Source organism: Notolabrus celidotus, chromosome 3 (assembly GCF_009762535.1).
Source record: "Notolabrus celidotus isolate fNotCel1 chromosome 3, fNotCel1.pri, whole genome shotgun sequence".
In the NCBI taxonomy this organism is placed as follows: domain Eukaryota; kingdom Metazoa; phylum Chordata; class Actinopteri; order Labriformes; family Labridae; genus Notolabrus; species Notolabrus celidotus.
The window spans coordinates 13626600-13643697 of record NC_048274.1 but is presented as its reverse complement, the minus strand read 5'-3'; the positions used below and the strand labels follow the sequence as shown (position 1 = coordinate 13643697).

The following is a 17098-nucleotide window of genomic DNA, read 5'->3' as shown; positions in this document are numbered from 1 at the left end:
GTTAAATCATCCTGTAACATTTGTATGTCTGTATCCTCCTATTTAAACCTATATTCTTGTTTGTGTCTGAATCATTTCCAGCTTTAACTCCTCCGAAACCTTCAAACCTCCTGAACATGCCTGGTGCCAGTGTCCCCTCACCTAGCCTCCCCACATCTGGACTGCCCAACAAGCCTCCCTCCTCATCGTCTCGTGCCGCATCCAGCCCAGCCCAGACCAACACGTCGGCTTCCCACTCGAGCCCAACCTCCATGTCCAACTCCACTCCGTCAACAACCCAGTCAACCTCCCGGCCTGAGCACCCCAAAGAACGTGATGCAGAGAGGGTAAGAGACAAGGAGAAGCGCATGGAAAAGACAGAGAAACCCTCAACCCCATCGTCAACTGGAAGCACCCCAGCCCCTTCAACTTCTGCCGCCAGCGCCAAGAAAGAGAAGCCAGACACAGCTGTACCTGCCACCTCTATGCCCACACCTGGCATGGAGTATGTGGTAGACCCTGCCCAGCTTCAGGCCCTGCAGGCTGCTTTGGCATCAGATCCAACAGCCCTCCTCACAAACCAGTTCCTGCCCTACTTCATGCCTGGCTTTTCCCCATATTACACCCCACAGATCCCCGGGGCTCTCCAGGGGGGCTACCTGCAACCGATGTATGGTATGGAAAGTCTCTTCCCTTACAACCCAGCATTGTCACAAGCACTGATGGGCCTGTCTCCAGGGTCCCTGCTGCAGCATTACCAGCAATATCAGCAGAGCTTGCAGGAGGCACTACAGCAACAGCAGCGGCAGCTTCAGCAGATCCAGCAACCCAAGGCGAGCCAAACTCCAGTTCCCCCACAGACCTTGGGGGATCGCAAAGAATCTGCCAAAGATCCAGTGAAAACGGAGGAGCACAAGGGCAAACCCCACAGTGAACCCCCCACTTCCTCTTCCTCCTCCTCTTCCTCCTCCTCCTCCTCTCATAATAAAGTTCCCTCTGAGCAGAACGAGATGGATGGCAAAGCCGTGGACCCTCATCTAGACCAGTATATCGTCCCCAAGGTGCAGTATAAACTGGCATGCCGCAAGTGTCAGGCAGTTTTCACCAAGGAAGAAGCGGCTGTTACCCACCTTAAGTCTAACTGTTTTTTTGGTCAGTCTGTGGCAAACCTGCAAGAGATGTTGCTGCGTGTCCCCGGTGGCGTAGGTGCAGGGGCTGGAAGTCAATACGACTGCCTGGCTTGTGACACCACGTTGGATGGGGAAAAAGCACTCAGTCAACACCTGGAATCGGCATTGCACAAACACAGAACAATCATGCGATCAGCCAGAAATGCCAAAGAGCACGCTACTAGTTTATTACCTCACTCTTCAGCCTGCTTCCCCAATCCTAACACCGCATCTACCTCGCAGTCTGCCACTCATCCCATCAGCAGCCCCCCTCCCCCGCCAACAACATCAGCCACCATGCCATCCTCTGCTGTCTCCTCTTCCCTGTGCTCCTCCTCGACAACCCCACTCAACACCACAGCTGCCGGCAAACCATGGCCCCAGGCCCCTTTCTCCAGAGCTTTAGCTGGGAAGCCCAATGCCAGTCCCTCCTCTTCTTCCTCCTCGTTTCCTCCAATGTCCTCACCTTCAACGGTTACCTCAAGTTCATTGAGCACCTCAGGAGTTCAGACCTCGATACCAACAGACGTCTTTACCGACGAGTCTGACTCTGACAGCAGTCAGAAGTCAGCAGACAGGCTTGGCAGGACGGCGGAGGAGCCGCAGCAGCCTGGCTTTGTCAAAGACAGTAGTAGTTGTAGTAGTAATCTTGCTAGTGTAGGAACAGACTCCATCAGATTGTAAAAGAGCTTTCAGTGATGGACAATATTTAAAAAACACAAAAAAGACAAAAAAAAGTCACAAATGGAAAAAACATAAAAAGCAGCAATGTTAAAAATACATTAAAAGTATACAAACCAATTTCAGAAAAGATGTGTAAAGACTAACTGCAATTCCAAAGCTTGTAACCAAAAATTTAAATGTTAGTGGATTGTTTTCCCATATCAACATGCTGGTTTTCGTTGGTTTTTTTATTTTGTTTGTTGGTTTTGTTTTTTTTGTTTGTTTTACCCAACTGAAATACATGCACACTAATATATGAGAATAGAAAAGATCGCTGCAGTTCTGTTTTGGGTAATAATGGTAGAGGGGTGCTGTACTGTATGGAAATGGACTGCCTCAAAGTTGACAAATGGCCCAAGAACCCTTTTGAAAAAACACGAGTCAACAAGCTGTCCCTTGGTTTTATAATAGTTTCTACTTAATAGCACAGTCACAAAAAGCCAGTATGTACTGTATGGGAGAATAGTCTATCAGTTTTCTTGCTATTTAAGCATTCAGATACCAATGGCTTGCAAAAGAAAAAGAATAATGTAATGTCTATTTTATTCTCAGGTCAACAGCTCACAGATGTTTTTCTGTTACAGAATCCATGTTTCACATCTTTTGTTTCGAACAGAAGATGAGCATTTTTGTTCTGAACTTGATTTAATGACAAAGTTTTTTAAGTTGAGTGACATCTTAATAAGGCATTGTTTCTGGGCATTCAAAAAGGGTAAACGAGTTGCTGATTTTCACATTAGAATTTGTTTTCAAGGGGAAAGAGGAGGGGTCACAATCCCATTCTATCCAGACAAAGGAGAGCATTGCAGGCATAACGATGGGCGATAAAAAGAGTTTTGATTAAAAAAAACAACCCTCTGTATTTATGATAGATATGAACATTTTTGGTGTTAAGTAGATTGTTGCATTGGAAATGAATTTAAACAGTATGGTAGGTTGAAAAAAAACTTTGTGTACATTTAGCTTTTGTATTGTCCAACTTTAAGACGCTTCATTTGATGTTGTCTTGGTCATTCCGATAGACTAGATTATGGACAGGTAATTTATCTCAACTTTATTTCTGTCTTATTCTTAACTTCTTGGGAAATGTTCACCCCAAACGCCCCTCCTGACAAGGCAGGATCTTACTTTAGAATTATTTAAATTGTATGGTTTGGTTGGTTATGTACTAACCAGACCCAAAAACAGATCCTGGGTGAAATATTGAAAGTTTTATTTTATTTAATTTTGCGTTACCTTTGTGCACTTATCACTGTCTGACTCCTATTTCTCACTCTTCTTGTTCCTCTCTCCGCACTTATTTTTCTCTGCTCTCCTGTGTTTGTAGATATGTACACTACAAAGCAGGTCTTTTGTTCTTCATGTAGTGTGGCTACAGTCTTTCTTTTCATTTTGACATTTTTGTTGTCATAAATGAAAATGAAAAAAGAATACTAATAATAATTCTCACGCTTTAAGACAAAAAGAAAATCCAAAGACTAAACACTTTCACCATTGGTGCATAAATATGAGAAAAGAGGCTTCTTTATACTTGAGAATTTGTTGCTGTTTTTAGAGGAAAGAAAACAAAGTTTTAGATGATAAAGGAGTACGCATCAGAGTTGCCGTTTCTGCTTCTTTGCAAGCAAACAGGTGGCTTTTTTACGTAAATACCAAAAACCAAAAAGGGCCCTTGTCCTTGCATTGTGGAGTAGCACCGTTACAGAGCCATTGCAGTTTGTAAGATAGAGGTTATTAATCTTTGTTTGACTTTTTTGTCACATTCAAATGTCCATTTTTTTTAAGAAAATGTATAAGGTCTGGTCTTCAAGGACATACGTTTTGCTGCTAATGTAGAATTTTGAAAGAAAAAAAAAAGAGTACCTAGATGCATGCTCATTTTGCTTTTGGCTAAGCTTTAACTAAAACAAACAATAAACCAATTTCTTGCCTCTGCAACACATTTTTTTTTCTTGTTGCAAAAACGGAACTTTGAAGACTGTGAATATATGTTCCAAAGGACATTTTGCCGATTTTCTTTTTGAACAGACCAATGTTTAAAGCCAATGATCTATAACGTTTGTAAAGACCAGTGCATTCCAAATAACACAATGGATTTTTCTTAAGCAAGGACTGATCCTATATCATTTTATTTGCTTTGAATTGTCACAATCTATTTTTTCCTAATTTTGAAAGTGACTGTAAACTGTTGTGTACATTTTTGCATCATTGGTTGCTGAACAAAGTGACCTCCATATGTCATTTTGTGCTGGCATGGAACATTGCTGAGAATCCCTCCATCCAGTCAAGGTTGTTGCTCACTTGTCAAGCAAGTAATAGTGGTTACCAAAAAATGTATATAATACATCTGGTACTGATGCGTCTCATAGGTTTAGTGACATTTATGCCAGTCTACATACAACTAGTCTCAGAGGGAAACGATGGCTGTTTTTGCTGAGGTGTTGTTTCCTTCGTCCTGGGAAATCCACAGGTGACTTGTCCCATGTGTCTGCAGGGTGCCACTTTCACGCTTAGATTACAGGTTTTCAAAGGGACATCTTCATTCCAAAGCATTATTTCTGGAAAAAGAAGGAGGTTTTTTGAAGATGTCCCTTGATTTCAGATAGCTTAGGATGCTTTCATGTCCAAAGAAGTCTCCCACTTCATTTTGTTGCTAAGGAAATGGATGTGCATAGGTACCCCTACCCTCTCGCAGATGATCCCGTGAACAAAAAGTTTTATTTTTTAAACCAAAACCGAAACATATTTAAATTTGTGAGGACTACTTTTTGGCCACTGATGTATAGCCAATATATTCGCCCCAATGAATAAACAGCACAATCTCATGTGTGTTTAAAGTGCTGTCTTGCAGAGCAGCTTGATCTGGTGTTAATACTACAGCATGCTGTTCAAAGTCAGGAGATTTGGTCTGCAAGCTCGCTTTAAAGTCTCTGAAGTCCAGTTCCCTGAAATACTGTTCATATGTACCGTCTTTATTTGGAAAAATCTTAAGTTGTACAGTTTTTCTCAAAAAAAGTTTGCTTTATTTTGATTTCCACAAAATGTCAGACATGTATTGTTATGTTCTTATAAGTATTTGTATTTTATTTTAGTATTTGTACATTAATTTTTATCCTAAATTAACACTAGCTTTAATTTGAATTGCTGAAATTGAGAACGAAAAACAAAAAGTATGACCTGGCCACTTTATGGTGTGATGATGTTCTTTATGTCATTGTTTCAATGATACTGTTTGCTCTTTAATTTCCAAAGTGTAATCTTTTGGGCTCTTTTGTGGAAGACAAAGTGGAAGTCTCTACATCAGATTCAGCCAGCATGAACCGTGTGAGTTTGTATGTATGTGTATGTGTGTTTGTGTGTGTGTGGATGTGTGTTTCATAAGAGCCAGCATCAATTCAATTTTATTCTTGTTTGCCTTTTTTTATATATGTTACACACCAAAACAAACTGAACCACAAAGCTGGATTATGAATAAGATAAATTAAGAAAATCAAACTTTAATGATCATGATGGGAAATGATGACACCGAAGCACTGAGCAGTTTTTACTTTGATTGAATATATGAATGTGGCCAAAGCTTTATGCAGTTGAAACAAAAAGAAAAAAAACATAACAAGTGGTGCCCCAGATAACTGTATATTTTATTGTGGCACAAATGCTAATGGTGGATAAATGGATCCACTGACTTACATTGGGATACTTGATTTTAATGGACATTTACAAAGAGTGATAAAGACAAGGTTTTGCTGTAGAGGTCATTTTTCTTCCCACTGTGAAAACGAACGTGTACCTGTATACAGATATAGATATATTTAAAACGAGACATCAACTTTTTTTTGTTTTTGTGATGAAGAAGGAATGAAAAAAAAGGACTCTGGGAAGCTTTGGAGGTCTTGTTAGGAGGACATGAGAGGCTGCGGGCAAACCAAAACTGGGCATGGGAGCCTAAGGCGGGCTCGAAAACAGCTTTAAAAACCACCTCCTTATTTGATTACTGACAACTCTGTAATGGGAATGGACTCTGGAACCAATGGACATGTGTGACACAGAGAGAAAACTGAACTTAAGTGGCTCCAGCTGCCTCTTTCTCCTTTCTGTCTGTCTCTTTCTTTCTCCAGCTCTGCCTCTGCTTCTGCTCTTTGATGGACTTTTTCCAAACTTCAGGACAGGATGGACAGAGATGCTTGCTTCATTTCTCCCAATTCATGTCGCTTACCCGTTTCATTTCCTCGTGCTTGTCTCTGGTTGACAAGTGAAAGCTCTCCAGTCAAATGGCGGCTCACCCCTCTCTCTGTTGATTACATAATCTAGAAGAGAGAGATGAACAACAGAGAGAGGGGACGGGTTCTCGAAGCTGTCATTCTTAAAGAGGCAGTTACACTAAAAAAGCGTATTAACCAAAATTAACAACCAAACTAACAACCAAACAACCATTTGCTCCAACTTCAAAGATGAACTGTTACTTGGAGCTCTCTGTTCCTTTTGTGACTTCTGGTGCCACAATGTTTTTTTATGCTTTTCGTTTTTCTTTTTGTTTCCTTGAAATACTCCTCCTTCGAGCCTCATAAGCATGGCTCTGTGGCTCCAGGCAGCCCATCCGAGGGTAGAAAAAAACAGCCTTGCAATGTACAAAAAAGAGCAAGTTAAACCAAAAATGTTGTTCTTGATGTCTTTTCTATACTGTAGTCTTGTTAGCTTTTTTGTTACTGTAATTATATGATGAAGATTTCCAAACTGTACCAAATTACATGGAAACTAACATACATACAACCACATGGAACTTCAGACTTTTAAAGAAACTTTTGTCACAAAACCTTGTTGTCCTAGTTAAGTTGATTGTAGATGGTAATTGAATATACTCCTTTGAAAATATTTCATCAAGTATGTTTCTTGCTCATTGTGATACATTAAAAAAGTATGAGCATACGTTGCACTTCTGTGGACTCGTCTTTGACTGTTGTGGGATTTCATCACTTGCTTTAGACAGATTTTTTTCTTTCATACATTTTTGTTACAATGTTACAATGTCATTTAGCAGACGCTTTTATCCAAAGCGACATACATACGAGAACAAGAACAACACAAGCAAAGATCTAGACAAGAGGAAACAAGATCAGTACGAGTAACAAAGTGCTTCAAGTCAATTTGGATGCAGGTACTGCCAAGCAGTGTAAAGGCAATGCACAAAAGTAAATAAGGATTTTTTTGTTTGTTTGTTTAAAATAAGGAACATCTACAATGAAGAAACCAAACAATTTAAGACCTTCCATTATCATCATCAACAATTAACTTACAATTAACAGTACCAAGTGCTGGGTCACTCCAGAGCTGAACACAGATTCCCAGAGTAGAGCAGGACAGTGACAGACATTAGACACGAGACATTTTTGTCTGATAATTGAAGAAACACAATCAGCTGGTGTCTCCAGTTTACTGAAAAAAAATGTTATATCTTCCTTTAAGGCAAAACCAGCATTTATTGAAAGTTTGACAAACTAGATTTGAGGTTTATTGATACTCATCATGATAACCTGTCAGTGTTCAAAAACTATTACTTTTTGCTATTTGACCAAATCAAACAAAAATGATAATACGAATACCATCGTTTTACAAGACTTTTTTAGTGGTCACTTATCTTTTAAAGAACAAAGTGCTAAATTAATCTTTATTTAAGAGAAACGTAAAGTTCCCATGTCAAAGTATTCAAATATTGGCATATGTGTCATGGCAGAGCGGGCTGAATAAAGCCAATGCTTTGTCACATAAACAACCAAATTCAGTCCACTTTAGATATTTTTTTTTCTTCGTACAAATTCTGCATTTACATTCCTTCTCTGTCAATTTCTAGATCCAAGAATTCTTGAGTGAAAAGAATTTGAATTGCACAGTAAGCAGAGGGTAGTTCAGGGGGCCTGGGAGTTTGGATCACTCCCAACAAAAACAAAGCTGGTCCAGCTCTGCATGTTAAGCAAAACTGGATTTCCAGCACATATTTCAGAGCAGTAACTGTGATACAAGCATTGATCTGTAACACTTATAAGCTCCTGCTATTACATTATAGTCAATTTGTTCCAAGAGACACAGAGATAGCATGGTTTATACCTTTAAGTCCTCTGTGCTAAAAATATAATGGCTTAACACAGTTTTAATTAATGTTTAGACTGAGCTAGTCAGATCCTCCCACCCCTGAAATACTATCTGCGTATGTGATATCTTTAGACTGCTGGTAAGGGATTCAAAGTGCCTTATTCTAAGTGATGCACCTTAAGTAACAACTGTGAACTTCGTCCTAATTAGAGGTGCAAATATAATCAGAGGCTGTGACAGTAAAGCCTGGAAAATTTGACTTACAATGAGATCTATTGTTTGGGATACATTTGTGAGAAAAATACATTATAATTAAATTATTTCTGTAAAAGTGAATTGAAACTGAAAACTTAAAAGAATCTTGAGTGTTTTACTTCATCCAATTATGAGAGAACTTGGCTCGTTAAAAACGTGGTAGCTGCTTTTCATCAGAAGTTACAATTTGGCAAACTGAACTACATTCATGTCAGCTAGGAGCTTTACATCCTTTTCGGTGTAGTTAAGATAATGGTTATTTGATACAAAGGTAAGAATTTACACAGTTGTAATGTGATTAAACATTCTCAGAATATGTGTCAAAATAATGCACCTCATGTGGTAAAAGCTATACCCAAAGAAGTATCATACCTCCAAAGAGAGTTTGAGAAAGAGGCCATCCTGTGTCAAGCAACAGGCAAGATTCATTGGCCATATTGAGCCAATTAACACGCAAGGGCACATCCCGAATGAATTAAAAACAGCCTAATCCGATCAGTGTGAAAAGCAAGCCATTTCCTTCACAGGCCTGGACCAGATGGCACTCACACTCAGATGCTGCAATGAAACAGGCCAGGCCCAGTCACACAGTGTGAAATTGGGTTAGTGCCTGAGTCTAACACAGGCCCTGGGCAATGTGAGCTCCCAAACCCATTCTGCCCTAGCCCAAAGGTACAAGAACCAACCTTTCCAATCTGTGGCCCCATATTTAATTATCATTCTCAATGCACCTCACTAACTCAGTCATTTCAACCAGAGGTGGAGCAGGCAGCTTCCTTGTGTCATTAGTCTTTTTAGATCAGCTAACCTTTTACATATTCCAAATATCCCCTGACATACCACTGGATGTTTTCTCTTTCAAAGCACAGCAGACAAGCACAGCTCTGTTGGATAGAATATCACAGACTTTGTTTGACCCGAACTCTGTGGTGTTACCATGCTGAATTCTAAGTTCTGACTCCGTTGGAATAATGCCTCGTCGGGATTTCCAAAGTTCTTGAGTATCAGCTTTCGACCTTTGTGTGGGATAAATGGTACAAATGTTCTATAATTCTCATCAAAATGACTACAAAAGCAGTGGTTGAGCTGTGTCTTCTCGGTTCTTGTCTTAAATAGAAAACTTGGCTCCCGCGGATGCTTGGCTTTCAAGTTGGCACTACCACTTGACACCACAAAGGCAGAAAATGACGAGCAGAAGTTGAACCAGAACCACACCATCATACACCCCAGTATCTATTTCCACTCTGCTATTTTCAGAGCATGCTGACTCCATCATAGTTGAAATTGTTTTGCCATAAAACTACCTTAAATTGGTTGTTTTCACTCAGGGTGAGGATATACTGCTGTGTTCAAGTTGTGGTATAAATGTAGGGCATCTGACAAGGCGTAGTCTCTTTCAATAGTACAGCACAGCACACAGTGACTATCCAGAGGAACATCCAGCCCCGTTTCAATTTAAAACAATGTACTGGTGGGACTTGATAACCGATGAGTTACCGTCAGACAACCACTAATGTTAGCATTTCGTTACCTCTTAGCCAGGATTACCGTTAGTTAAGAGGTAGATGAACGCTTGTGTAAAATTTTGACAGTTATATATTTTGCTATTATGCCACAAGGCCTGCTGTACAGTCTGGAGAACGAAGGCATTGGTTATGCTTCACAAGGTGGACAGCAAAGGCGCTCTCCTGAGCTGCCTATTTAAGGAGGTTGTCACTGGGGGTTGCCACCACTGAAGTAGGCTGCAACAGTGCTACCTCCAGCCCTTACCCACCATGTGTTTGCTTGTTTCAATATGGCTTTGTATGTCAGCAATTCCACCATGGCGGATTTAAAATGGACATTTGCAGTGTGTGCAAAACACAGCTGGCAGTTTTCGAAGGACGCTCACCCAGCTCACCTGGAGCTCTGTTGAAAAAGCTGACTTCTTTTAGACTGAGCTAGCTAAGCAACAACCACACAGTGAGCTTGATTGACCTGTGTACACATGTAAGTAAATATTTTTGACTCGCTGTGCATTACAAATTTCTTTCTTCTGTTTAACAGGCTTGGCAACACCATTGATAGTCACCCTGTTGCTAACTTTACTATTAGCCAGACATGTACACCTTTTTAAAAGGCGTTAGCATCTAGCCAATTCCTTGCTAACAACAATTTTACCTTTGAAGTGGCTGAATGCTAACACTAGATGATGAGAAGTTAGTGACGCTAAATACTTTGTATGTAAAATTGAGAGAACATCTTTCTGAATCGCAATGAAGTATCAAATTGGGGTGTTACAAGCAGATACTGTTGACATATTGAGGCGTTTTTCCACCGCAGGAACTTTACCCTGGAACTAGGGACTTTACCCCTGAACTACGTGTGTTTCAACCGGAGGAACCAGGGTCTAAATTTAGTACTGGGGTAGATAATCTCCCACTGAAAAGCCCCTGCTTGGGGGGTAGTACTTTTCAAAGGTCCTGGGACTTTCGGTTGAACGTAACAATGTTTGTGGAGTTTACACAGTAGTTGAAACACAGAGGGAGTTCCTGGGAATGCATACTAGTTTTTTTATTAAGATTTCAAAATATTATTTAATATAATTTTTTTTTCTCCATACGTCACTGGCCTGATTTGCAGTATCTACCCAGGACTTCAGCCCACGGTCAAAACGCAAACAACAATGGGGGCACAGGAACTTTTTAGTTTTGGGGAAAGTAGTTCTGGGGGCTAAAAGACCCCGGAACTCTTGGTCAAAATGCACCTTTGGATATATTTGTGTTTGAGCCAATAAATGACCTTGCTAGGCGCACTGTCTTTCACATTGGCAGCTTTCATTTCCACCAGGGTTAACCCCTGATTGACGGACAGTCTGCTGAAATAATGAGTGTGAAGAGCGGGAATTTACCCGCAGAGCCTGAAAGCCACATCGTCCCCATCTTTCCCCATCACTTACATACTCGTCTTTATACTTCTACCCCCACCCACACACCTCTTTGCTTCCCCACATTGTCTTCTCCTTCCTATCAATGTCAAAGCCACATTATGCTGTAGCCTTGAGGACAGGTCAAACTAATTCAGTCTTAATCTGTCAGGTGAAATGATGGGTAAGCCACGATCAAAGAGAAATTGAATGGCATAGAAAAAAAATTAAGAGGGAGAACTCGGTTTCTCGTGAATTGTAGCCTGAAGTTTTCTGATTCATATGGGCTGGCCCATCTTCATATACGGTATGAAAATTCCACAATATAAGCGTGGGCATGTATAGTTGTAAGCCCCCACCTGTGCCAAAGGGAATGGCCTTTAAACCCTCCTGCCTGAACTCCATCAAGCTGGCTTCCCACCCTCATAGGATCCATGCTGGAGAAGGCATGGAGGGTCTTGGCAGGCTCTGGGCCTTTGCCGAAGTACTTCCTTTCTCCTGAACACAGGATCAGGTGTCGCCATTTTCACAGCACCTTCTGGTTCTGTTTAACAGGAAATGAGGTCCATCAGAAGGACTCTGACCAAAACTGAGCCAGAATAGGCCCTGACAGGCAGGAATATTAGCCTGTGACGGCAGTCAGTAATTGAATGATCGGCTCACCCCCCTCACTCGTAATGAAGAGAATATGTGCTGGGAATGTGTTTGTCCTTCTCTATCCTTCGTCTGCCCTTTCCCTCCTCCCCTTTTCCCCCTTAATAAATCATTTGTGGGGGCAGAAATAAGGGATAATTTTACTTCACTTCAAAGTGCTTCTCATGGTGTCATTTCTGTAACCTCAAAGTGATGATGCATTAAAAAGGCTATGGGTGAGCTCTGCCTGAGAGTGTTTTCGCCTTTAAACCAAGCTGTGCTGACAGTGGCGTGAGAGAGCGAGCTGGAGTACATGAGAGATCAATTATCACACCTCATTTGGTTCTCATATGCAAAATGATAATGGTTAGACCATGTCAGACCTGAAACATCAGGTGGTGTATCCTTTCTCCATAAATGTGTTTCACAGATTGTCTGAAGGGGTCTGTTAAATCCCTTTAACAGTTAAAAAAAGATGAAGGGGAAGAACTTGCTTCCCCTTGATCTGTCTTCAAATGTCCCTCTGCGGACAAGATTTAAGAGTGATAAAGCAACAGAATAAACCTAACACTCAGCATGATATCACCACACACTTGTACACACTTTTTCCATATTACAGGCTTTGTAAAAAAATGCTGTTTTATAGCTTTTTCTGTGCATTTGTTAGCAAATAGAACAACTATCTGTTATACATAGTACTCAAAGAAGGATTGGGTCTGAAGCATGTTTGAGGGAAGGTGATGCTGTTGAGGAAGCGAGAGGCACAGCTTTGAGGTGCAGCGTCATATTTCACATAGCTTAAGGGTGAATGTCAACTCTGAGAAGAATTCTTAATACAATAATTGCTTTGAGACTTGTTCTTATTAATATTTCTCTGACTTTGGTTTTGTATTTTTTGAAACTTTAACCAAAATCAGTCGTAGTGTATTGCTGCTGGAATGCCTGTCAGCCTGGGCCCTGACCCTGGGCTGCCTGCTATAATGATGGGAAGATGAAAGAGCCAGGCCCATTCCCAGGCTGCCCTGTTAGGGGGTGCAAGTCTGTGAAATGGAGAGATAATGGAGACCAGGTGTGCTGTGGAGGCCTGAGACACTCCTCAGTCAGTCTGAGAGCTCCTCTCAGTGAGAGGGAGGGCACACTACCACTGTGGAAAACAAACTGGGCTACAGACCAATACTTTACCCAAGAGGAATTGGATTGTTGCTAACTTTTACTCTTTTATGTTATGTTGAGCAATGAGCGCTGGTATGGTAACTGTAATATTTACTTATCTCACTTAATATGGGTATAATGTTAAATAAATCAAGATACCATACTTTGGATTCTGATAATACACACACATATAGTACATTATGTAAAAGGAAAAAATGCCATTACACCAAGTGGTACACTTTATTCAAAACAATTAGTTAAGAATGAATACAGGCCTAGAAAAACTGTTTTGATTAAAAAGAATCATGCACTTGCCTGTTATTCTGAAACATGATAATTTGACCTCAAGAAGAAATACCTTTGAGCATTTGTTCCTGGTATCTGTTGCTGATTTAAAAGACAGGATTTTCAAAAGAAAGGTCGTGAAAACTGGCTGCAAAAGTGTTTCTAATTGGAAGAGACAGGCTGGCAATGCTCTGCTGTAATTACAATCTAATTAGCAGCAGGCTCGCAGAATCCAACATTCCATTTAACATCAACAATCTAACCCTTCATCAGAAAACCCTTTAAGAACATATTTCAAAGACTCCAGCAGATCCTGTGGGAGAAACAGTCCCACTTCTGTCTTCTACAGGAGGTCAGTAAATGTCAATTGGAGCGAGAGCTGAAAATGTTGAAGAGGGACTCAAGTGAAGATAAGTCCTCATTAAAGCCTTCTCTATAAGAGCTTGTTGAATGATAAATATTAAACATTGATTACATACAAATAGGAATGACTCTCTTATCATCACTGGCTATTGTCTTCCTGAGATTGTCGCATAATTAAATCTAACAGGGTCCTACTGAGGCCTTTTTTCAAGTGAGTGAATGACTAATTATTCCCACATGAATAAGTGGCAATCACTGTGCCTGCTATGTGAACAAGCATGCAAAGGTAGTCAATCCATGAGAATACAGGAATAGTTCAGGGAGGCTGATTCCCATTTGATTAACTCTGTCTGTCTGTTAAAAGGGCTGTCATTCAGAATAGCTTATCAAAATACACTGTCACATTTTGGAACGTAGCTTTTCATATTGTGTAAATCAAACAGTCATTATTTTTAACTGATAATTTAAGGGGAAGAACAAAAGGCTGCTCACAGTAATTGAAAACCTCTAATGCAAAATAAAAAGGCAATTTTCAAGCATGTATCTCGTGTGAAAGACAAGAAAAGCACTTCAGATTCAAAGTAGATATGAAAAAACAGGATCCTTTTATTACTTCTTTCAGGTGAAAATCAATCTGCTAAACTACTGATGTATCTGATTTATCGTTTGAGGTCATTCCATAGATTGTGTCGAACATGGACATGGCCTTTAGTGACGTCACTCAGGTTTCTGAGGAGGTGATGTGAAGCCCAGCTGTTATATTGAAAATGCAGACTCAGCCTAACTTACAATCAATCAAGGACCAGACGAAGAGGTGAAAGTGAGGTGGGCCTGCTGGCAAAAAGCTAAAGTACGCCCTTGTGCTTGTCAAATCAGCCACACCCCTACTTCTGTACATTTATGCACAACTCTAATATAAGGATAAATAAATAAAACAATCACCCAGTACAGTGTGAATGAGCATGAAGTAAGTTGTTTGGATCTCTTTGGATGCTGTTATGATGCACAGGCACACATCTAGAGGGGGGGCTGGGGTGGGCATGGGCCCTCCTTGAAACCTGATTTGCCATCCATGCTGCTATCACAAAAATACCTAGAGTATGATTAGCAGCTTGTCTTGTTGGCAGAACTTACATTTAAATCAACTATTCGATTGATTGATATTTCTTTTTTTTTAGTTTTTAATGAATTGAGCTTAGATGATTTATATGTTATTACCAAGTGGCAACCTCCGGTCTCAAAATATGAAGCCCATGCAGAAGTGTTATAAACTGCAGTTCATTGAGCATCCACTTGAGGCTGGCTGCAGAAACACCAGAAACCACATCCACACCAATTCATAAAAGACGATCTTTGCAGCAGAATCAATAATAATAATAATAAACATGTTTACAGCCCGGTTCAAAAAACGGCTTGGGTCTACATAGCTAATTTCTCTATCAGCACACACTGTACAGGGGGTGAAATTTTTCTAACGCGATGGTTCAGCAGATATTAAGATTACAAGTTGTTAATCTACAGCTAATACATGTTGCTGTTTATCATGCAGACCTGATTACATGAAGAATAGAGAGGAGATGAAATACACGGCCGATGTCTGGATGATGTCCGGGATCCCGGAAGTGATATAAATGCGGGAAACACAATGCCGCCGAGAGGACCAATCACAGGGCTTGCGGTCTGCGATTCTACGCGTAGTTACATTGTGGAGGAGGTGCATATCAGCTACATGCGTAGGCCTCTGTGTAGGTACTGGAGCTATGCGGACCCCCGGCATAAGCTACGCCATCGATTCAACGCAGAAGTATAAATCAGCCTTAAGTTTGGTTCAGTTCAGAATTACCAATATGGCTCCCGTCAACGATTGGCTTCAAAACAGCGCTCAGGAACAGATGGGTGACGTCAAGGATACCACGTCCATTATTTATACAGTCTATGGATATTACTCTGCTGTGTTTCTTTGTGAAGTTAAAAAAGTATACACAAAAAGCTAAATTGTGCCCCATCTGGGACACCCTGGTCAAAAGAGCCTAGACATGCCCCTGCTCATGCATCAGGCCCTAACTATGTACTAGTATCTCATTGCTGTGTCTAATGTTTTGTCTCAGTTCACAGCAGGGTCCTCCAAACACCCTCACTCTGACAAACGCTTACAGAGAAATATAAAAACACGTTCACCCTTCATATTCCATCTTCTTTTTACTCAAACACATCCTGCTAAGTTCACATTACACATCCTACACAGAGACAGGAGTCAAACACACACTGATGAGTAGCATCAGTAGTCTGATCTACTCTCTGTTGTGCTATAATTCCTACAAATATGAATCATACACAATTAATCTGCAACATACCGCCTCCAACCCATGCAGCCCTACCCCCAACACGCACACACACAAAGTCATGATACTGCACACACACCCTGTCCTTTGCTCTGCCTATTTCTCCTTCACACCGTCTTCCCTGCATAGACACAACACCCCTGACGTATCAGGCCAAGGTCACTGAACACCCATCTCAAATTGTTGCCTACTGTAGCAGCTTGAAATTAATAAGCAGGCCTCCATTTAAATGCTTCTGTTATCAAACTCGTATAAGAAGACACTGGGCAATCTTCCCACAATGCACTCCTTTACCTCCCCCCCCTCCTCCCCTGATATATTATTTTTTGACCAAACGTCCCCGCTTGACTACTGTAACGAGGTATGATGTATTGAGCCTTGGCTGTTGCCATGGAGACTGCAGTCCCCTCTTACTTGTCATTAGAGCACAAACAAGCACTGGCATCTAATGTCATTCCAGTCAACATGAGGGAGAGCGATGAGAAAGGGAGAGACTGTGTGGGATCCCTTACTCCCTTCACACAGTTTGAATTGGTTTTTGTGTGGATTATTTGGATTGTACTGGATGTTATGGACCAGCATACTGTGTGCAGGGGCGTTGTTAGGTCATATACCTGGGGAGAGGCACATTTTATGTTGTCTCTGTATGTTTCCCACGTCCCAGTCCTTTGAAGATGGCCTGCAAGGAGGAAAAAATGTCGCAGAATGTTGCAGAATAATTACCTGTCTTCACTTTCCCCTATACTTGTTTTGTCTCGTCCCGTGCCTTGCCACGAAAAAATAATTAGAAAGTCATATATCATAGAGTGGGTTTATTTCACTGCACTTTAGAATGCTAAATGAGAAATGCTGCTCACTTTAACAAGGTTTTATAGTAAATATCAACTTCAAAGGAAGCTAATTAGGATAGTTTTGATAGAAAGAAAGATAACATCTTGTGCTTCTCGGTACGACGTGGATCAAATTAGATCCAGATTGGGTCTGAGAGAAAGAAAGCACTAACAAATGTGTAACATATTCAATACAAAACAGAGGAAAATAAGAAAATGAAACAAATGAGTCCCATCAAAATTGGAAAAATGCAATACTGTTTTCTCTCTGCTATCATTTTGTAAGATAAAGACATTGTCACTGAGGAAGAGTTCAGCAGGAGCTTTGGAATATTCCATCCTGTTTTATTTCCATTTTAGATAAAGCTTTCTACT

At 40.7% G+C, this 17098-nt stretch overlaps 1 protein-coding gene across 1 annotated transcript in view; it reads left to right on the top strand.

Annotated features, from left to right (window-relative positions):
- The window catches only part of zfhx3 (zinc finger homeobox 3), a 333992-nt gene extending 327195 nt beyond the window's left edge, over positions 1-6797 (top strand). The window contains exon 18 of the mRNA XM_034680500.1: positions 82-6797. Within this exon, the coding sequence (XP_034536391.1) occupies positions 82-1832 (1751 nt within the window). The 3' untranslated portion in view covers positions 1833-6797. The remainder of the gene's footprint in view (positions 1-81) is intronic.
- The last annotated feature ends 10301 nt before the right edge of the window (positions 6798-17098 follow it).